This window comes from Piliocolobus tephrosceles, chromosome 17, assembly GCF_002776525.5.
Source record: "Piliocolobus tephrosceles isolate RC106 chromosome 17, ASM277652v3, whole genome shotgun sequence".
Taxonomy (NCBI): domain Eukaryota; kingdom Metazoa; phylum Chordata; class Mammalia; order Primates; family Cercopithecidae; genus Piliocolobus; species Piliocolobus tephrosceles.
The window spans coordinates 18,568,893-18,591,320 of NC_045450.1; the positions used below are offsets into that span (position 1 = coordinate 18,568,893).

The 22,428-nt window shown below is 44.4% G+C and overlaps 1 protein-coding gene across 1 annotated transcript in view; it reads left to right on the top strand.

The window, feature by feature from the left end:
* The window catches only part of IQCK (IQ motif containing K), a 133,288-nt gene that overhangs the window by 11,192 nt on the left and 99,668 nt on the right, over positions 1-22,428 (top strand). The window contains exons 2-4 of the mRNA XM_023225017.2: positions 1,093-1,157; positions 4,386-4,515; positions 6,029-6,126. Of these exons, the coding sequence (XP_023080785.1) occupies positions 1,093-1,157; positions 4,386-4,515; positions 6,029-6,126 (293 nt within the window). The remainder of the gene's footprint in view (positions 1-1,092; positions 1,158-4,385; positions 4,516-6,028; positions 6,127-22,428) is intronic.

The following is a 22,428-nucleotide window of genomic DNA, read 5'->3' on the forward strand; positions in this document are numbered from 1 at the left end:
TTGAGCCACCGCGCCTGGCCTGTTTTTTTTTTTTTGAAACAGAGTCTCACTCTGTCGCTCACTGAAACCTCTGCCTCCAGGGTTCAAGTGATTCTCCTGCCTCAGCCTCCTGAGTAGCTGGGATTACAGGTACCCGGTGGCACCATACCTGGCTAATTTTTTTTTTTTTTTTGAGACAGAGTCTCACCCTGTTGTTCAGACTGGAGTGCAGTGGTGCAAGCTCAGCTTACTGCCACCTCCTGGGTTCAAGCAATTCTTCTGCCTCAGCCTCCCAGGTAGCTGGGATTACAGGTGCACACCACCACGCCCAGCTAATTTTTGTATTTTTAGTAGAGATGGGGTTTTACCATGTTGGTTAGGCTGATCTCGAACTCCTGACCTAGTGATCCACCCTCCTCAGCCTCCCAAAATGCTAGGATTACAGGTGTGAGCCACCGTGCCCAGCCGTTAGCCTCTCTTCTGCATGCGCTCTCAGTGTCTTCCCTTAACCAACCTCCGTGTTCTCTTCCTCCCTTAATTCCTAATAGTTTCCATCATGTTGGCAAAATCTGAAGTTGTGTCCTTTAAGAAAAAGAGTCTCAGACTCTTATATAAAGTCTTTTTTTTTTTGAGACGGAGTCTCGCTCTGTTGCCCAGGCTGGAGTACGGTGGCGTGATCTCCGTTCACTGCAAGCTCCGCTGCCTCCTGGGTTAACGCCATTCTCCTGCCTCAGCCTCCCTAGAAGTTGGGACTACAGGCGCCTGCCACCACGCCCTGCTAGTTTTTTTGTATTTTCAGTACAGACGGGGTTTCACCGTGTTCGCCAGGATGGTCTCGATCTCCTCGACCTCGTGATCCACTCGCCTCAGCCTCTCAAAGTGCTGGGATTACAGGTGTGAGCCACCACACCCAGCCTCTTGCTGATTTTAAATACCATTAAATGTTAACTTTAAATTGCATTAAATGTTAACCTGTTATGGCCAGTTGTTTTTTCATTTCTGTACACCACCAGCCAAAATAAAATTTAAGAATGTTTTATTCAGAGAAAAGGAAATTATATCAGAAACTGCAGTGAAGTATGGAATTGAGAATTTTTTTCCCCTTTCCTTTAGAGTATGAAGCTGAGCAGCCTCCCTTTCCAGAAGGATATAAAGTCAAACAGGAACCTGTGATTACTGTAAGTATTACCCAGGCCTCAACCTAAGCAAGAAGCTCTTAAATGAGAATAGCACTGATGGCCTGGGAATGTCACACAGTGTCACTGAGTTCAGGAGGTGGAAAAGGGAAGGCATTGGAGTGAGAACCAGAAACTTGGGGCCAACCCCAGCTCTAATACTAACAGTGTGACTTAGAGGGCATCACATAACCTCTTTGAGCATTAGTTTCAGCATCTGTCTGTCTATCTATCTATCTATCTATCTATCTATCTATCTATCTATCTATCTATCTATCTTATGTATCTAATCTATTTTTTGAGACAGGCTCTTGCCCTGTCGCCCAGATTGGAGTGCAGTGGCACAATCTCAGCTCACTGCAACCTTAGTAGCTGGGACTACAGGCACCCGCCACCGTGCCCGGGATTTTTTTGTTGAGATGGGGTTTCACCATGTTGTCCAGGCTGGTCTCAAACTCCTGACTTCAAGTGATCTGCCTGCCTCGGGCTCCCAAAGTGTTGGGATTACAGACGTGAGCCACTGTGCCCAGCTAGATTTCTGTATTTATTAAATGGGACAGATAATCCTCGACTAACTAACTGGGCTTCTGGGGTGCTCACATGAGATCCTGGATGAGAAGAGCCTTTGCAGTGGATCTAATACCATGTCCATGTGAGGGACAGTTGCAGATAGACCAAGTTTCTCTGCATACCAGGGTAGACAAGATGAAGACTGTGCTAAGGAGAGAGGGCTAATGACAGGGCAACCAGGAAGAGAGGCCCTCATGAAGTCTACCTTGGAATTAGATAGGAGCTTGATGGAGTTTGAATTTTTTAAAAAGCAAGGCTCTGAGAGATGAAGGGACTTGAGCACGGTAACACGGGTGGAATCAAAACCTGTTTCTCGACTTCTAGTAACTTCCGTCACTGCAGCTGCCTCTGACAGAGACATTGTGTCTAAAAGCTTTATTCTGTGATTGTTCTTTTTCTCCTAACATCCTGTTTTTGCTTTATGGATGCAATTCTTTTTCAGATTTCTCTGCGGATACAAATCACAGTTCTCTTCCCGGAATTCTCTGTGCTTCTTCCAGGGTCAGCTGTTTTGACAATAGATATTGAACTTTGTCTTTTGTGCTATGATCTTCTTGACCTGTATAAAGAGATTTGATTGTTTATTTAAAATGTACAATGGCCCTGAGTGGATTTTTCTGTATAGCTGGTATATTGGGGTTCTCCAGAGAGACAGAATCAGTAGGCTATATAGAGAGATACATATATGAGAGGGGATTTACTGGGGTAATTGGCCCACATGATTATGGAGGCTGAGAAGTCCCACATTAGGCTGTCTGCAAGCTGGAGAACCAGGGAAGCTTGTAGAGTGACTCAGTCCAAATCCAAAAGCCTCAGAGCCAGGAAGAAACAACAGGGTAACTACCAGTCTGAGAGCCTCTGTTTATGATATATGACAGGGTTACATGGAAATCTAGTTGGACTTAATTAGCCTCTGAGAGCCCCCAGGAACCACTGATGAGAACCCTGGAGTCTAAAAGCCCTGGAGTTCTGAGGTGCAAGGGCAGAAGAAGGGCATCCTAGCTCCAGAAGAGAGCAAGAATTCAGCCTTCCTCAACTTTTTGTTCCTTCCAGGCCCTCAGCCAATCCAATGGTGGCTGCCCACATTGAGGATGGATCTCCTCTCAATCCACCAACATATACACCAGTTTCTTCCAGAAAACGCTTGCAGACATACCCAGATGTAATGCTCTGCTAGTTACCTAGGTGTCCCTTACTCCAGTCAAGTTGACACTGAAAATTAACCATCACAGTATCACGGCTGGTGTGGTTTCCCCTACTGCTGTACATGTGGGTTTGTTTTCTGGATGGGTCTCTTCTATGAGTAGCAAAACACTGACTGGGTGCTCATGAAGGGTGGTTGTCCACTGGCCGACTGTTCTTCAGAGTGAACAGGCAGAAAGTCAGTATTTTGGGATTGGGTTGCATTGGGCGGGGGGGTCTCTAAATCCATTTTTTTTTTTCTTTGTTTTTGAGACAGGGTCTCACTCTGTCATCAGGCTGGAGTGCAGTAGTGCACATCCCGGGCTCCAGCGATCTTCCCGCCTCTTCCTCCCAAAGTGCTGGAACTACAGCTATATGCCACCACTGCCAGCTAATTATTGTTTAATTTTAGTAGAGATGAGGTCTCACTATGTTGCCCAGGCTGGTCTCGAACTCCTAGGCTCAGGCCATCTGCCCTCCTTGGCCTTCCAAAGTGCTGGAATCACAGGCATGAGCCACCACGCCCAGCTCAATTTTTTTTTTTTTCTTTTCCTACCATCATGGTGCCCTAAGTGGTCCTAAGTGTTCTACTCCTTTTCAGGCAGTTTCATTGGTTTACAGAAGAGTTCCTGGAGAGGAGAGCGAGCTGGAGATCCAACTGGTGTGAACACAGCTTTATGATATTCAGGGAACAGAAAGAAGCCTGAGGGGAGTGTGGGCAGCAGGCCAAGTTAGCCCAGCCGGATTTCCACCCAGCCTCGTCGTGTATCATTCCGTTCTTGTTCCCACCCTGTGCAGTGCCTGTCAACTTAAGTGTTTAGTCCCTTTGGGATCTGATGGGAAGATGGACGTCTATATTCTGGGGCAGCCTCCTCTTGTGACTGTTACTTCCACTCTTGCTGCTGCTGTTGCTTTTTTTTTTTTTTTTTTGAGATGGACTTTCACTCTTGTTGCCCAGTCTGGGGTGCAATGGTGCGATCTCAGTTCACTGCAGCCTCCATCTCCTGAGTTCAAGCAGTTCTACCCCCTCAGCCTTCCAAGTAGCTGGAATTACAGGCGCCCACCACCACGGGCTACTTTTACAGGCTACTTTTTGGTATTTTTAATAGAAATGGGGTTTCACCATGTTGGCCACGCTGGTCTAGAACTCCTGACCTCAGGTGATCCTCCTGTCTCGGCCTCCCAAAGTGCTGGGATTACAGGTGTGAGCTTCTTGCTTCTTGAGTGAGGCTTCATCCCTGGTATTTTGGATATGTTTACCAGTCTCTCATCCCCAGATGGTCCTCCTTTTCTCTATCAGGGGTTACGCCTTGTCGTTTATAGGTGTCTCAGGAGGGAAGGGAGACAAAGATCTGTCTCCTTGAACCCTTGAACCTTAAAGTCTGATGTAGAATTTTATTCCTTCATAAGGTTATACAAGAAAATACAATTATTTAAGCTGTTTGAATGAATTGCCTCCCCGCCCCTGTCTGCCTCCAGGTTGCGCCAGTAGAGGAAATGCTTCTTCATGGCTTCAGTGCAGAGCACTATTTTCCGGTTTCCCATTTCACCATGATCTCACATACACCCTGTCCTCAAGATAAATCAGAAACAGTCAACCCAAAAACATGTGAGTAAGAGAGATGCCATCTTTTATAATTTGGGGCTTTTAACATGGCAGAACCACAGGGTGGGTATGAAGGCGGACAGATAGACTTCAGGGAGACCACATACATAAGAAAGAATGTGTTCTTGTTTTATTTTTAAGAGAATATCCTTTATTTCACTGATTTATCTTTAAGGTTACAAATGTAATTAAGATAATAAGTAACAAAAACTGTGCTTTGATTTTACATTCAATAAAAAGTAGGAAAAGACAGCAGTAAACAAATGTAGCCGGCTGTGATGGCTCATGCCTGTGGTATCAGCACTTTGAGAGACCAGGACAGGAGGATTACTTGAACCCAGGGAGACACCATCTCTGCGTGTCTACAAAAAATTAAAAAAAAAAAAAATGTGACCGGATGCAGTGGCTCATGCCTATAATCCCAGCACTTGGGAGGCTGAGGTGAGAGGATCTCTTGAGGTCCGGAATTTGAGACCAGCCTGGCCAACATGGTGAAACCCTGTCTCTACTAAAAATACAAAAATTAGCCGGGCGTGGTGGCAGGAGAATCACTTGAACCTGGGAGGTGGAGGTTGCAGTGAGCTGAGATCATGCCAGTGCACTCCAGCGTGGGCAACAGAGCAAGACTCCATCTCAAAAAAAAAAAAAAAAAATAGCCAGTTTGTTGGTGCACACCTGTAACCCTAGCTACTTGGGAGGCTGAGGCAGGAAAATCGATCACATTTGGGAAGCGGAGGTTGCAGAGAGCTGAGATTGCGCCACTGCGTTCTACCCTGGGCAACAGAGCGAGAGAAAAAAAAAATTAGCTGTGCGTGGTGGCAGGTACTTGCAGTCCCAGCTACTTGGGAGGCTAAGGTGGGAAGATTGCTTGAGCCTGAGAGATCCAGGATGCAGTGAGCTATGATCGCACCACTGCACTCCAGCCTGGGCCACAGAGTGAGACTCTGTCTCAAAAAAAAAAAGTAAAAAGTAGAAGAAAATATCATCATGCTTCCCTACTTTGTGTTTGGAAGCCAGAGGTGTAGACTGCAGATCTGAGTCATAGTTCCTTGGGCCCTCAGTAGTACCAGACCCTCTCATACTGGTTTGTTCTGCCTTCTGCATGCCTTGGGCCTTGGCTAATGACTGCCTTTATTACTGTGATCATAAGACCTTACCCATTATACTCTCACTCCCAGTTCCTCTCTGGTCCCAGTTCCTACCACATTCCCCTTGTTTTTGTCCATCCGGCCACACTGGCCCCCTTGATATTCCTGGCTTGGGGCCATAACAAGCTGGTGGACCCAGCCTTATATAGGGTACTTCCGACATCTTCACCAGACTATAGAAGCTCAGAGGGACATTTTAAGTTGCTTTAGTTATACAGCCCAGCTCTGCAGTCTGGAGCAAAATATAACATCCAAGATCATGTGATTGAATGGACAGTACCTTTTTCTGGCTCAAAAGTAAACATTTCTCCCAGATTAGCTTGGGCCAGTGGGGATTTTCAGTGGGAATTTTTGTTTGCTTGTTTTAGGTTCTCCCAAAGAATATTTGGAAACTTTCATCTTTCCTGTTCTGCTTCCCGGAATGGCTAGCCTGCTTCACCAAGCGAAGAAAGAAAAGTGTTTTGAGGTCAGTTATTTGGCAGGATTTCTTTATTTTAAGATTCTCAATCATTATTATCAGATGATAGCTCATTATCTTGGTACCATCAAGTTGTTCTCCAGATGACCTCTTCGGGAGGGAAAGCCTGTGTTTGGGGTCACTTACCCCGTTCCAGCTACACCATCTAGTTGTGCACATACATGCGCTACCATCTGTCTGGCCACTTGGACTCCGGAGAGCTTTTCCACCTTGCTTGGCCTCCTGCCTGCCCTTCTCCTGTGCAGTTTGGCATCCACCAGGTTTCTTGGGTCTTCAACTTCTGTTTATTACATGCACTGATTAAAGCTCTCCTTGGCCAGGCACAGTGGCTCATGCCTATAATCCCACACTTTGGGAAGCTAAAGTGGGAGGATTACTTGATGCCAGGAGTTCAAGACCACTGGGCAACATAGTGAGACCCCCATCTCTAAAAAAAAAAAAATTTTTTTAATTAGCTAGGTGTGGTGGTGCATGCTTATAGTCTCAGCTACTCAAGAGGCTGAGGCAGGAAGATCCCTTGAGGCCCAAAGTTTGAGGTTGCAGTGATCCATGATCACGCCACTGCACTCCAGCCTGGGCAACAGCAAGACCCCCAGCTCAAAAAAAAAAAAATCCCACAAAACTCTGCTTACTTCCTACTTGACTCTGGATTGATTGTTCCCCCTGGCATCTCTCTACTCCATGCCAACTGTCATGAATGTAAACTGCTTGCAGAGAGTCTTGGAAAACAGTAAGTGCTCAGTAAATGACAGTTAACATTGCACTGCAGAGAATCAACTTCTCTGCAGGGAAGTTTTAGTTTAGTATTTTTGAGACAGGGTCTTGCTCTATTTTCAGGCTGGGGTGCAGTGGTATCATCATGGCACACTGCAGCCTCAACCTCCAGGGCTCAGTTGATCCTCCCACCTCAGCTTCCTGAGCCGCTGAGACTACGGGTACACGCCCCCACGCCTGGCTAATTTTTCTTTTTTATTTTTTGTAGATACTGGGCAAAAACTCAGTAAACTCGGTACAAACCGAGTTCCGATGCTGGCCTACCCACATGTGGATACCCTTAGAGACTCCCTCTTTTCCGTATTTCACGGGATACTTTGGGTGTATGTGTTCCCTGCACTGTTTTGAATTCTAGAATTTTGGACGATCCAGATGAAGAGAGTAAAATTACAACATTTATTGTTGACCAGGCACTCGCTCTGTGCCAGGCACTTTGCTGAATGCTGTATCTTCCATTATTGCAATTGCCCTGCCCAGCCGTGTGAGCTTCTTTCTATTATTATTATCTGCACTTTGCAGAGGAGAAGGTGGAGGGACACAGAGGCCTGAAAAATGATCAAGAGTGAATGGCAGAGTTAGGACTCAAATCCAGATTAAATGATTCAAAATAATACTAAAGGCCGGGCACAGTGACTCATGCCCATAATCCCAGCACTTTGGGAGGCCAAGGCAGAAGAATTGTCTGAGCCCAGGAGCTCGAGACCAGCCTGGGCAACAAAGTGAGACCCAGTATTTACAAAAAAAAAAAATCAGCCAGGCATGGTGGTGCATACCTGCAGTCCCATCTGCTCAGGGGGCTGAAGTGGGAGGATCAGCTGAGCCCTGGAGGTTGAGGCTGCAGTGTGCCATGATCATGCCACTGCACCCCAACCTGGAAACAGAGCAAGACCCTGTCTCAAAAAGAAAAAAAAAAAGATATTAAAAAAGTTGGCAGTAATTACAGTGTAAACCTCAATGAGTTTGACACATCCTGAGGTCTATAAAATTATCCATAGTTAATGATATCACCAAAGTAGTTACCCTTCAGCACAGGGTCCCCATCTGAGAAGCACTGCCTACTGCCATGTTGGTACTGCCATATACTGAGGAGATAAGGTTTTCCCATGTTCTAGCAAATACTCGATTTTTCCTCAACAATGCCTTGACGGTATCCTGCCCCACTTGCCTCTTAATCACTCCATATTATACCTCCCCCTAATTGCCTGCCACTTAATCCGCTCAGCATAACATTCCTTTGACAGGCCTCACCATGACATTTGTGTCTTTACTTGAGGCAGAAATGGATGATGAGACGTTGATCAGAATTTGGGTCGCACGCTTAGGAAGGGAAGAATTTGGGATACACCTCTGGGCTGTGGTTCACCATTTGACAACAGTGGATCCACATAATGAAGTCACTAGCCCTCAGCCTAGCTTTCAAGGCTCTGCTTAGTTCATTTGTTCATTGGTTCCTTCCTTCCTTCCTCCCTCCATCCCTCCCCCGCAGTGCTCGCCTTCCTGATGGTACCCTCCACCCAAGCAGAACCACTCGGAGTTCGCTGCACCAGCCCCCACCTCACGGCCTCTGTGCATCTGCTCCTGCTTTTTTTAGAAAAAAATCCCTGAGCTCCTCTTCTGTGCATATTTAACTTCTACTTGTTTTTCCAAACTCAGCTCCATAACTTCTCTCTCAAGCTTCCAGTTCCCTGCTGGGCTCAAACTAGAAGTAATTGATCCCAGCTCTCAGATTTCAGAGTATTTCATCTGTTCCTCATTTTATGGCAAATTAAGACATCCTTAATTAAGACATTCTTAGCCCACATATACTTAATTTTATGCATGTCTGTCTCCCCCCCCCCCCATATTTTAAGTTCCTTGAGGACAGATTCTCTGATTTATTTTTATATCTCCAGTCAGTGCTACCCAATGCCTACCACATGGTGAACATAGAGTTGGCCCTTGATAAATGTTAAATAAGTGAGTGCATGATTATATACCAGGGAGTATCACTATTACTATGTCTTTGACCGAAATCCAGCTTCCTTCTCTCTGGGAAGGCTGTTCTATTGGACTCATCCCTGGAGAAATTCCCTGGAGGGGTGAGGGAAGAAGATATGCATCTATTTCATGAGTTTAGTTGATAGGGGCGAGCAATTGGGGTCCAATGGCACAGCCTGACCCCCCACCTCATATATTAATTATATAAGTAATTAGTAAATTGGGCCTTGATTTATAGCTTAGCAGTTAAGAGCAAGTCCACCTCCATCCCAACTGGCAGCACAGCCCAGGACAAGTCATTTCATCTTTCTGAGCCATTATCACTTCCTTCCATGTAAAATGAGGCTGATCATAGCACCTGGTCATGGGATTATCATGCTGATGAAATGAGGTAGCTCATGTAAAGTGCTTAGGCCAGTCCCTGGAACCTAGGAAGAACTCAATACATGTTAACTTATTTATCTCAGTGATACAGTGGTATAGGTACTTCCCAGATAGGGTGGGTTACACCCGCTACCTAAGTGACTTTACTCTTGTTCCTGGGCCATGTGGAGTCCTGACTCAGGACTTGGTCCCAGTTCCCAGAAAAACCATCCAATTCCACAGTGATCTTGCAAGGAAGGTTATTTTGTGGGTCCTCTCATGGGAAGGTGGGGAAGAGGACCCCTACCTTTGTTGGCACTTATCAAGCAATACTTAATTAATCCTCTCTAGAAGGATTTCTGACCCTCCAGGAACCCCCTCCCCATGCTCACTCTGCAGACCCCTCCTCGGTCCTGAACAGTTCAGCTGTGGCTCTCAACTTGCATGGCCCACTCAGCAAGGCCAAGCCCAGCATGCAGTTTTCCCTCCTCTTTTAAATGCAATTCGGCCATTATATAGCCCTTGTGGGTGGAACTGGGGATGGGGGCTTCATATCTCTCACCCAATAGAGACACAGTTGTAAGGTTTTCCTCATATTGCTTTGTTGGAAATCCTAGTTTTGACACATAGGCCTGGTGAATTCAAATCTGGGGACCTCTGTCCCCACTCTTTCTCCTGATGTGCTACTACAGACATGGTTGTCATATTTGAACCTGGGAAGACCACAATGATCAGATCCCTTATTTTCACTAGCAAGAGAGGGCACTCTGCTGATGAGAACTGTAAACAAAAAAGCTGGTAACATAAAGTCAGTGATTCAGATATTGATGATTAAATCCAGGCAATTGCTCTCCTGTCACCTGTGGTTTGACTACTGCTATGATAATCATCAGAAATTGTATCAAAAGTCAGAGAAGGCCTGGTGTGGTGGCTCATGCCTATAATCCCAGCACCTTGGGAGGCTGAGGTGGGCGGATCCCTGGAGCTTAGGAGTTTGAGACCACCCTGGGAAACGTGGCAAAACCCCATCTCTGCAAAAAATACGAAAATTAGCTGGGCATGGTGGCACATGCCTGTGGTTCCAGTTACTTGGGAGGCTGAGGTGGGAGAATCACTTGAACCGTGGAAGTTGAGTCTGCAGTGAGCCATGATGGCGCCACTGCACTCCAGCTTGGGTGACAGCACGAGACCCTGTCTCAAAAAAAAAAAAAAAAAACAAAGTCAGAGGAGCCCTCTCATTGATTTATTGCCTGTTGTTCATCAACACTGGTCAAATGCTTCCTGTGCACCACCTTGTTTCACCCTTACAATAACCTTCTGAACCAGGTCCTCTTTTTCATTACCCGCTTTTTACCAAGGATAGCCCTGGGACGCAGAGAAGTTGAGCATTACTCAAGATCACCTAGTAAGCAACAAACAGTACACATCTCCAACCTAGGCCCAGATGATCCTGAAGCCTGGGTTTCCATCCCTCCCAGTAAATGGGAGTTGGAGGCTGTCCTCAAAATAACTCCCAGAGATACTGGTTTTTTTTTTCATTCATAGCTATTTTCTGAAGAACAGACTGCTTACTTGCCTTCGGTTATCAAATTTAAACTGCTTCTAATTTGTATCTGTTTTTCATTTGACCACTTGGCTTTTCCTGACAATTTAATTCTTGTCCACTACTCATAACTGACCTTCCCCATCATCTGTGTTTTGACTATTGCTATGATAATCATCAGAAATTATATCACATTGTGGTGTGATACAGTTGGTAGGTATCCTGTGGTGTTAAACAGGTGCAAGGTGTAGCTGAGTGGAAGGGGAGTGAGGCTAGGTTGAAGAGTGGTCCCAGAGCAGACCCTTAGCCTGGCCATACCATTGTCAGATAGCTTTGTCTCTCTGCCTTCTGTTCTGCTGCTAAATGAGGAAGAGCACCTCACGAGTCACATCTCAGCAATTGTATCACTTTTTCCTATCTTGCTGTTGACCAAAGTATGTTCAGCACACTGTGCCTTTTATTCGATTGAACAAAGGATGAAATATAATGATCAAACAGTGAAATAAACACAGTGGAATAATCTTTGTTTTCATATGTGTAAAGAATATCTGGCTGGGTGCAGTGGCTCACGCCTATAATGCCAGCCCTTTGGGAGGCTGAGGCACGTGGATCACAAGGTCAGGAGTTCGAGACCAGCCTGGCCAACACGGTGAAACCCCCATCTCTACTAAAAATACAAAAGTTAGCCAGGCGTGGTTGCACGTGCCTGTAGTCACAGCTACTTGGGAGGCTGAGGCAGAAGAATGGCTTGAATCCGGGAGACAGAGGTTGCAGTGAGCCAAGATCATGCCACTGCACTCCAGCCTGGGCAACAGAGCAAGACGCCATCTGAAAAAAAAAAAAAAGCGTATCTGCAAGCAGGGTGAAGCAGGATGAGTCGACCATGTTGAGTTCTGTTTAACAAACATTCATTAAGCCCTGCTGTGTGCTGATCATGAGGCCAGACCCCAGGTCACACAGAGGGCACAAGAAGACATGGCCCTGTCCTAGAGGAGCCATAATGATAACTGTTTTTATTTTTCTTCCCCTTGTGTCTGTTTTTTCACTCCTCTGAAATAAGAATGAAAAAGGAGAAATGACTACAGTGGATCTGTAGCTGGGGATTCATTTCTAGACCTTGGTGCATATATATTCCATTGTGCAACCTTTATTCTAATTTACTTGGCCATTATTCTTCTAATTTATACTCTTTCAGAGGGCACAGAAATCAGCTAAAAAGGCAGTAATTAAGATTTTACATGAAGGCTGCGTATCTAATATTTGCCCATAAATAATTTTGTAACAAGGGGGCTAGAAACAGTTTCCAGCCTCTAAGCAGTGATAAAATGCTTTGAAAGAACCAGATAAATTTCTAATTTTATTAGAGATTAATGAGGCATCCTTGTGCCAACTCATATTTCATCATTGACATCCTACAGATGAGCTACTCCTGAGACTAAATGAAAACAGTCTAAATGTCAAATGCTCCAGGGTGCTTGAACATAGCATTAAAGTTTAAATTTTATAATGAATGATAAAGGAATGTAGAAAATGTGGGTTGTTAAAGCTGTTCATGTGTGGCCAGGCGTGGTGGTTCATGCCTGTAATCCCACCACTCAGAGAGGCTGAGGTGGGAGGATTGCTTGCGCCCAGGAGTTCGAGACCAGCCTGGGCAACATGGTGAAATCCCGTCTCTACTAAAAATACCAAAATTAGCCAGGCATGGTGGCAGGCACCTGTAATTTCAGCTACTTGGGAGGCTGAGGCAGGAGACTTGCTTGAACCTGGGAGGCAGAGGTTGCGGTGAGCCGAGATCTCACCACTACAGTCCAGCCTGGGTGACAGAGCGAGACTGAGTCTCAAAAACAACAAACACAACAACAAACCTGTTCACTTGTAAAAGTGGAGAAGCTTGAAAGGCAGGCACACTGGAGTTCAAAATCCTACTAGACCGCTTCCTTGCAGCGTGGCCCTAAGTAATCCGTGAGCCTTAGTTTCCTCAACTGTTAAAAGGACAGCAGACCTGCTCCTGTCTTTGGGTGGAAGAGGGGAAGTAACGAATGACACTCCCAGACCCAGGGACTCCTCTGCTTCTCACGCTTTGCCAGGAAATTCAGTATTTTGAATGCTACAAATATGCAAGGTGGGTAAATTACTATTAACTTTCTTCATTTCCTGACTTAGGATTTTTAAATTAAATCTGATTCCCTCCATGTTCCCCCTCCCCGCCCCCCGGTCATGTAGTCTTTTGTGGGTTATTTTCAAAGGCTTAAAAATCACATTAGTGCCGTTTCAACATTTGTCAGACCCGAGTGGAACTCCCGTTATCCAGATCTGCACAACAGATTCGCATTTTCTTGATTCGGCTGTTCCTCACATCCTGTCATTGGGAATAGATGCTTAAACTGAATGATGACTGGCCTCCAACCAAAATTACATAACTGGGGCATTCTTATCTGTCACCCACAACTGAACTTGCATCCAAATGGCTCTTACACAGCAGCATAATTCATTGGTGATTGGGGCCATTCAAATTATATCTTGAAATAGCATTTATATTAAGTTGCTCAAAAATACTTGCTGATCTGCGTTTTGCCCTTAAACTGCTGATGTCTAGTTATTTATACTTGACTTCATTATTTTTCTGTTTATTTTTTTTCTATGATGTAGCCCCCACAGTGCCTGGAACATAATAGGAACTCAATGAGTATTTATTGGATAAATGAATGAATATGGATTCTCAAAAGTCAGGGCTGGCCAGGCGCAGTGGCTCATGCCTGTAATCCCTGCACTTTGGGAGGCCGAGGCAGGTGGATCACTTGAGGTTGGGAGTTCGAGCCCACCATGGCCAACATGGCAAAACCCCGTCTCCACTAAGAATACAAAAAAATTAGTTGGGCATGGTGGCACGCGCCTGTAATTCCAGCTACTCGGGAGGCTGAGACAGGAGAATCGCTTGAACTCAGGTTGCAAAGGTTACAGTGAGCTGACATCACGCCACTGTACTCCAGCCTGGGTGACAGAGTGAGATTCTGTCTCAAAAAAATAAATTAAAAAATAAAAGTCAGGGTCTACTTTTAAGATAGTAATTAAGCTGCGTGAGCACTCTATGGAGGACTGTGACCTTTATCCAGTTTGCCATAGCTATTACACACAGGAGGTAATGTATTAACTATACCTGCAGTGTCTGAATCTACTGCCTCTGGAGGGAGGTAGACAATGGGGAGACTGCCTAAGTCTGCTAGGCTCCCTGGAACTGGAGCTGGGCAAGGAGCTCCTCAAATTGAAGGAGCCTCATTCATAGACAATGGAGAGCCAGAGCAAGAGGCTAGGATTCAAGAATAGTAGTTGCCAGCACTTTTTGAGCCTTACTTTGTGCCAGATGTTATTCTAAGCACTTTACCTGAAGTCACTCATTTAATCCTCCCAGCAATCTTTGGAGATGGATGCCATTATCATCATCTTACAGATCAGGGTTGTACAGCACCAGGTCTAACCAAGAAGCTCAAGTACACAACTAAAAAGTGGCAGAGCCAAGACTCAAACCAAAAATGGTTCCAGAGTCTAAGAGTTTGACCACTGCTCCACTCTGATGGTCAGTCTCACAGCTTGCTGAAAGCAGAGGCCAGATCCTGCCATGAAAGATGGGTCTGGAGGCGGTGGAGAAGAGGAATGAGAAGTTAGCAAGCCTTTTATTTAGGCTGTCCTGCCAGTACCATGAAATTCCAAGGAAAACCAGGGGGAACAGAGCAGACAGAGAAGCAGCAAGAGCTGGTACCTAATTACTATGCCATAGAGCATTTGGCCAGTTACACACACATCTATTGTGTGATGTGTGGTGGTGTGTGGGTGTGTGTATAGGTGTAGGTGCATCTGCACACATGAATTGAGGCATTGTATGGTACTTGGTTCAGGAATTCCTTGATTCCAGCCTCTGGAATCAGGCAGACCCTTTCAACCCAGGCCTGTTCCCCAAAAGCTGTGTGAGCTTGATTATTTTGATTTTGAGTCACTCATCTTCTGATTCATGTATATATATATGTCATTTTAAATATTATGAACTTAATATAGTTTCTAACCAAACAGTTTGTTCCTACTTATTTTTTCTTCTTTTCTCTAAGCACACAAGTAGTATATTTTTTCATTTTAAAAATTATTTTCATTTTTATTTTTAGAGATGGGGTCTCACTATGTTGCCCAGGCTGGTCTCAAACTCCTGAGCTCAACTGGTCCTCCTGCCTTGGTTTCCCAAAGTCCTGGGATTACAGGGACAAACCAGTGCACCTGACCCATCTTTAGATATTTAACTGTATTTTAAATGCTCAGTATAAAATTCAGCACATTTAATAGGCAGGTATTTCTCTAATCCTTAATTTTTGGTGGAGATTACAATTGGGAGAATAAACCTTAAGCACATGATTTCCATGAATTATCTCAGCCTAAGAGTTAGATCAAGACCCTGCACATTTCATGGTATGAATTTAACAAATGAAATAGATTTATTTAACCCTTTCTCAAATGGTCATTTTCAATCATGTAAAAAAAAGTAATTGAGATTTTTTAAGTGGCATCTGTATGGCATTAGAGTAACAATCTACAAATAAAGCCAATGGCCTTCCAGTTTTGCTGTGAAATTAGCTGGGTGCTAGCAGTATTTTATATTGTGTTAAATATACTCTGTGAAAGATAAATAACGGAAAATGATGGCTTTGTACAAATAGCTGGTGGAAGTACATCTGTGGCCAACAACAGATAGTGTACAGACATTTCCTGTGTGTATAGCAATTTATGCAGCATGTATACAACAAGCCAAAGGTAACAGAGTGCAGATAATAGTATCTAAATTCTTTAGCCAATAAGTGAAGAATCACGTGGAAGATGGGGAAGAGATGAAAGTTTGAACCCTTTGCTCTCCTGTATTTCATATTCCAATATTTTGAGTATATTTAAAATTTTCAGAAAAAGCATGAGTTACCTTTGTAATCAGGAAAAATAGAAGTTAATATTAAGTAACATTTTCAAGTCCTTATATTTGTCCCTGCTGCCTCGTCTAGGTTATTTTCTTTCTGTCTTTCCTTTTCACTGACACACTCAGTGAATCACCTCACCTACATCTTTTTACCATTCATGGTTTCTTTAATGTGGCACTCTGGCATCTAAATGCTCACTATGTCTGGTACAACTCAAGTTTACTAATGACCTAGTACTGCCAAATTCTGTGACCTATTCCAGGGACAAAAAGGAGGCCAGTATGTTTGGGGCAGAGTGAGCAAAGGAGAGGAGAGGTGAGTTTGACAGGGTCAGCCCTGCAGTGGCCGTACCATCACATGGGCCAGTAAAGAAAGTGGGTTTTATTTTAAAAGCAGTTGGAAATAATTATTTCCATGACTGTCAACCCTATCGGGCCCAGTGCTCCCTTGTCATAGCGTTGTATAGTGTGCTTCTTGCTATCCTGAAATGAAATGCTTAGATGATATAATAGAACCTATTTATCAGTTGCCTGATTGCTATGTTGTACAATAAACTACGTGAAAACTTTATGGCTTAAAATAACGATTTATTATTTCTCATGACTCTGGGCCGACTGGGCAGTTCTGCTGCTCTCTCCTGGGGTCACTCACGTGACTGCGTTCAGCTGGTAACTGGGCTGGGTTGGAAGGTCCAATTCTGTCTCACTTACGTGTCTGGGGCCCTGGTGCTGACTGCTAGCTGGGGCACTTCGTGTGGCCTCGCATCTTCCAGGGGGCCAGACCAGCTCCTTTACAACATGGTGGTCTCCAGCAGCTTTCCAAGAGAGTAAAAGCAAAAGTGCAAAGCCAAGACCTTCTGGAACATGACTTCCACCAAGTTCTCTACTAAAATTACTAAGAATTAGCCGGGCATGGTGGCACGTGCCTGTAATCCCAGCTACTTGGGAGGCTGAGGCATGAGAATAGCTTGAACCCAGGAGGCAGAGGTTGCAGTGAACAGAGATCTAGCTTGGGGGACAGAGTGAGACTCTGTCTCGAAAAAACAAACAAACAAGAAAAGAGTCTGGCTTCATTTCTTTTTTTTTTTTTTTAATTTTTGTGTGTACATCGTAGATATATATATTTATGGGGTGCATGAGATGTTTTGCTACAGGTATGCAATGCGAAATATCATGGAGAATGGGGTTTCCATCCCCTAAGTAACTTAGTGTTACAAACAATCCAATTACATATACTCTTTTACTTATTTTAAAATGTACACTTAAGTTTTTATTGATTACAGCCACCCTGTTGTGCTATGAAATAGTAGGTCTTAGTTGTTGCCATTAACCATCCCCAATCTAACATTCATTCCTACTGTGTCTCATGGTGATAAGGCTGTGGATGCTGAAAATATTTCCCATTGTGACTCTTAGAATTGCTGTCAGATCTAGTTTGTAAGCCATGCAAGAAAATCTTATTATAACTTTATAGTCAAGTTTCTTCTCTTTTTTATTTTAAACAAAAGAGCATTGATCACTTCATTTCCCAAACTTGGCTACGACTTGCTTTTGTTTCTGAAAATCAAAGTGATCCTCAAAGGACAAGGCTTTGAAAAGAAAGTCAGCAGGCTCTGACCCAAGGGTGACCCCATGGTTCTTTTACAAAATGAAGGGCAGTGGCTTTGTGGCAGGATTTTCCTTCTCTGGTCTGAAGCTTTGTCCTCTGGCTTTGAGGGGCATGGCTTTATGCCAGATGGCTGTGGTAGCAGTCTTGACTAACTGCCAGATAGGGGGAGGATTATCATTTGGCCATAAATTACATTTTGATTATTATGTACTTTATCAGTTAACTTTTTGCCATATAACAAACTACCTCAAAAGTTAGTGGCTTAAAATTACAAGCATTGGTCAGGCATCGTGGCTCATGGCTGTAATCCCAGCAATTTGAGAGGCCGAGGCAGGAGGATCATTGAGCTCAGGAGTTCAAGACCAGCTTGGGCAACATAGCAAGACCCCTATCTCTGCCAAAAAAAAAAAAAATTGTAACCATTTATTTAGCTCACTTTTCTGCAAGTTAGCAACTTGGGCTAGATTTAGCTGGGAGTGTCTTCTGGCCTTGGCTGGGTTCATTCATGTGTCTCTGGCAGCTACTGGGTGGGCTAGATGCTGGCTGGTTTAGGATGGCCTCAACTGGGATGAGCTGTTCCATGTGGTCTCTCATCCTCTATCAGATTAACCCTAGGTTGTTCATATGGCAGCCAGGCAGGGTTGCTTCAATTCAGTTAGACGCATCAAGGCCCCTTGAGCCTGAGGCTTGGAACTGACCTAGTGTCACTTTCACACGTTAAGAGTGGCCAAAGCAAGTCACAAGGCCAGCCTAGATCCAAAGCATTAGGAAACAGATTCCTTTTTTTTTAAGTAAATGTATGGGGTATAAACACAATTTCATTACATGCATAGATTGCACAGTGGCCAAGTCAGGGCTTTAGGGTATCTGTCTCCCAAATAACACACATTGTACCCAATAAGTAGTTTGTCATCATCACCCTCCTTCCACCCCTTCACCCTTCTGAGTCTTCATTGTCTGTCATTCCGCTCTCTCCATGTGTGCATATACAGGTTTTAGCACCCACTTATGAATAAGAACATGCGCTATTTTACTTTCTGTGTCTGGCTTGTTTCACTTAAGATAATGCCCCCCAGTTCCATCCATGTTGCTGCAAAATACATGTATTCATTCCCTTTTATAGATTCCACTTCTTGATGGGAAGAGCTATAAAGTCACACTGCAAAGGGTAGGAAGGGTGGAGAATGGTGGCCCTTTTTGCAACTTACCGTATACATTGCATTAGAAATAATATGGACCGGGCCACAGTTGGCAGCTGTGACTGCTGGCTCCAGCCTAGTGACTTCAGGAAAGATAAAATGAGCTAATGTGTGAAGGGGCTTTTTCCGGAGTTCAACCATCTGGGCTCAAATTCTTTTTTTTTTTTTTTTAAGTAAGTCAGAGTCTTACTCTGTTGCCCAGGCTGGAGTGCAGTGGTATGATCACGGCTCACTGCAACCTCCACCTCCCGGATTCAAGCAATTCTGGTGCCTCAGCCTCCCGAATAGCTGGGATTACAGGCGTGCGCCACCAGTCCCAGCTATTTTTTGTGTTTTTAATAAAGACAGCGTTTCACCATGTTGGCCAGGCCAGTCTGAAACTCCTGACTTTAGATGATCCGCCCACCTCTCCCTCCCAAAGTGCTGGAATTATAGGCATGAGTCACTGAACCCAGCTAAATTCTTATCCTTCCATTTACTACTAAGTGACTTTGGGCAAGGTATTTAGCATCTCTGTGCCCTCATTTTCTGATCTGTAAAATATGAATTACCTATAATACATCGTAGTAATATGTCCTTGTTGTGAGGATAAATGAGTTAAGTAAAACTTAAGAGTGTCTGGCACATAGAAAACACTCAATACACATTCACTGTTGTTAATCCTATTAGCGTTTCTCTTGGAAAACAGCCAGTCTGTAAAGGAGTGCTATTCCCCATGGCCTCTTCTGGTTGACCAATTGTTACATGAGTAAATGGAGGGTGTAATTCTCTTACTGCATTCTGGACATTACAGATAGATGGCCAAGGATGGACTCTCCTTGTCATTCTGAAAATACTGGTACCTTTTTAAAATCATAGGTATTAGTAAAAATCAAAACATAACTCTTAGAAATAATGATGAGCTTAGAATCTGAGAATGTAATATAAAGACACCTCCCAGAGTTAAGGAACTGCTAGAATCACAGCCTGTAATGGAAAACAAAACAAAACAAAACAAAACAAAAAAACCAGCCCTGCAAATATCCCAGCCTTCTCTTGAGAATTTATGTCTAAAGAAGGAAGCCATTTTAAAAAAGAATGAAAATGAGGTTTTTTTGAACGAACGTATCTTAAAGTAAATCATTGACTCTCTTGGTTGTTTAGAGAGCTGTGTTTCTCCTACTACTGTTTAGGAACAGGAAAAACCAGGTCACAAACTAGTCCCAGATCCAAAGATGTTTCAACTATTAACCCCTTAGAATCATAAAGGGTTATCCAGGAAATAGTGAAGAGAGATGAAACAGAGCTTTCTTAAAATCAGACTGTGGATTTTTCCATGATTCCATATGAAAGATCATCTCTCAGTTATTCATAACGTTCTGAAGCTGACACCTTCCAACTACACACATCAGCTACCTGTTTTTGTAAATGAAATTTCATTGGAACACAGCTATGCCTGCTCCTTTACCTATTACCTGTAACAGCTTTTTCACTACAATGGCAGAGTTGAATCGTTGTGACATGAGCCTGTGTTTACTATCTGACCCTTTAAGAAAAAGTTTGGCCAGGCATGGTGGGTCACATGTGTAACCCCAGCACTTTAGGAGGCTGAGGCAGGAGCATCGCCTGAGCCCAGGAATTCAAGACCAGCTTGGGCAACATGGTGAAACCCCGTCTCTACAAAAATTAAATTTACACAATTTGCTGGGCACCGTGATGTGCGCCTGTAGTCCCAGGTACTCCGAAGGCTGAGGTGGGAGAATCAACTGAGCCTGGGAGGTCAAGGCTGCAGTGAGCTATGATTGCAGCACTGCACTCCAGCCTGGGCAACAGGGTGAAATCCTATTTCAAAAAGGAAAAAAAAAAAACAAAAAAGAAAAAGTTTGCCTATTCATGCTTTGAAGTCCTGGAACTAGCCATATTTTCGTAGTCATAGCTGTTATGTGGGAGGCAGTATAGTATAAAGGAAGCCGAATGATTAAGTAGTTATTGTTGTGTGGGAGACACTACAGTGTAATGGACGCTTAATGATTTAGTATAGAATTTGGAGCCATTTTCACCTGAGTATGGGGCCTTGTTCCAACTCTTTCTAGATGCGTGACCCCAGACCTTTCTAGTGTTGTGACCTTGTGATTTTAGTCTTTCTACGCCTTAGTCTCTTCCTCTGTAAAACGTAAATAATGATAGTAATTGCTTCAGATAAGGGAGTTTATGATTTTTGTGTGTGTCTGTGTGACGGAGTCTCGTATTGTGGCCCAGGCTGGAGTGCAGTGGCGTGATCCTGGCTCACTGCAACCTCCACCTCCCTGGTTCAAGGGATTCTCCTGCCTCAGCCTCACAAATAGCTAGGACTACAGGCGTGCACCACCATGCCCGGCTAGTTTTTGTATTTTTAGTAGAGTTGGGGTTTCACCATGTTGGCCAGGCTAGTCTCGAACTCCTGATCTCAAGTGATCTGTCCGCCTTGGCCTCCCAAAGTGCTGGGATTACAGGATTGAACCATCGTGCCTGGCCTAAGTTAACAAGAATTTTTTTTTTTTTTTTTTCTGTGATGGAGTGTCTTGCTCTGTCACCCAGGCTGGAGTGACAGCAACTCTCCTGTCTCAGCCTCCCAAGTAGCTGGGGCTATAGGTGTGCACCACCATGCCCGGTTAATTTTTGTGTTTTTAGTAGAGACAGGGTTTCACCATGTTGGCCAGGCTGGTCTCGAACTCCTGACCTCAAGTGATCCATACACCTTGACCTCCCAAAGTGCTGGAATTACAGACGTGAGCCACTGCGCCCAGCCAAGAATTTCATAAGATAATGCATTTAAAGTATTCAGCTAAGTGCTTGGCACAGCTACAGTGAAAGATAACAATTAGAACAAAATGAAATTGGAAAAAGTGGAAGTCTGAAAATGAGACAGTCTGAGAGGAAGAGGTGGACAGGGACTGGCCATTTAGGGGGAGTTGAATGGTAGCAGTGGTGTCAGAAATGTGGAGGGCTGTGGTAGGTGTGGTGATGAGGGTGGGACTGCTGGAGTTAGGTGGGCTTGAATCTCTCCTTCAACTCTGCTGGCTCTGGGCCCCTGGGAAGTTTCCTGAAATGCTGTGAGCCTCAGTTTTCTTATTTGTTAAGTGAGGAAGTGATAATCATAGTATCCACCTCACCAGGGCTGTGGGGAAGAATAAATGAGATGGGATGTGTCAAGCACAGTAATGGGAGCCATCGTTATTAAGAATTGTGCTTGGCCAAGCACAGTGGTTCACACCCATTATCCCGCACTTTGGGAGGCCAACGTAGGTGGATCACTTGAGATCAGGAATTGGAGACCAGCCTGAGCAATACAGCAAGACCCCATCTCTACAAAAAATAGAAATTATTCAGGCATAATGCCATGTGCCTATAGTCCCAGCTACTCAGGAGGCTGAGGTGAGAGGATTGCTTGAGCCCAAGAGTTTGAGGCTGCAGTAAGCTATGATCACACCACTGCATTCCAGCTTGGGTGACAGAGCGAGACCCTGTCTCTAAAAGAGATAAATAAATAAAAATAAATTTTAAAATTGTGCTTGAAGGAGGGAGGCAAATGCGAGCAAGTGCAAAGCCAGAGGGAAGAGAGATGGGGTCCAGGTAGGCGATGAGAGAAAGAATAAATTCAGTTTTAGGCAGGAGTAGCGAGATGGATCAGGACAGGCATGTCATCAAGCCTCTGCCGGTAGCTTCCTGTAACACAGGGCTTGGCATGCCTTCTCCAAGCAGAGAGCAGGCCTTGAAGGGAGTGCTCCAGATCCCTTGGTTTCTCAGAGGCATGGCTTTGAAGCTAGGTGTGCAAGTAATTTTGATCCTGAGATCAAAATACGTGGGAGTAGAATTTGTACAAAGACTTGCCTTCTCCTTATTGAATCTGCATTGACAT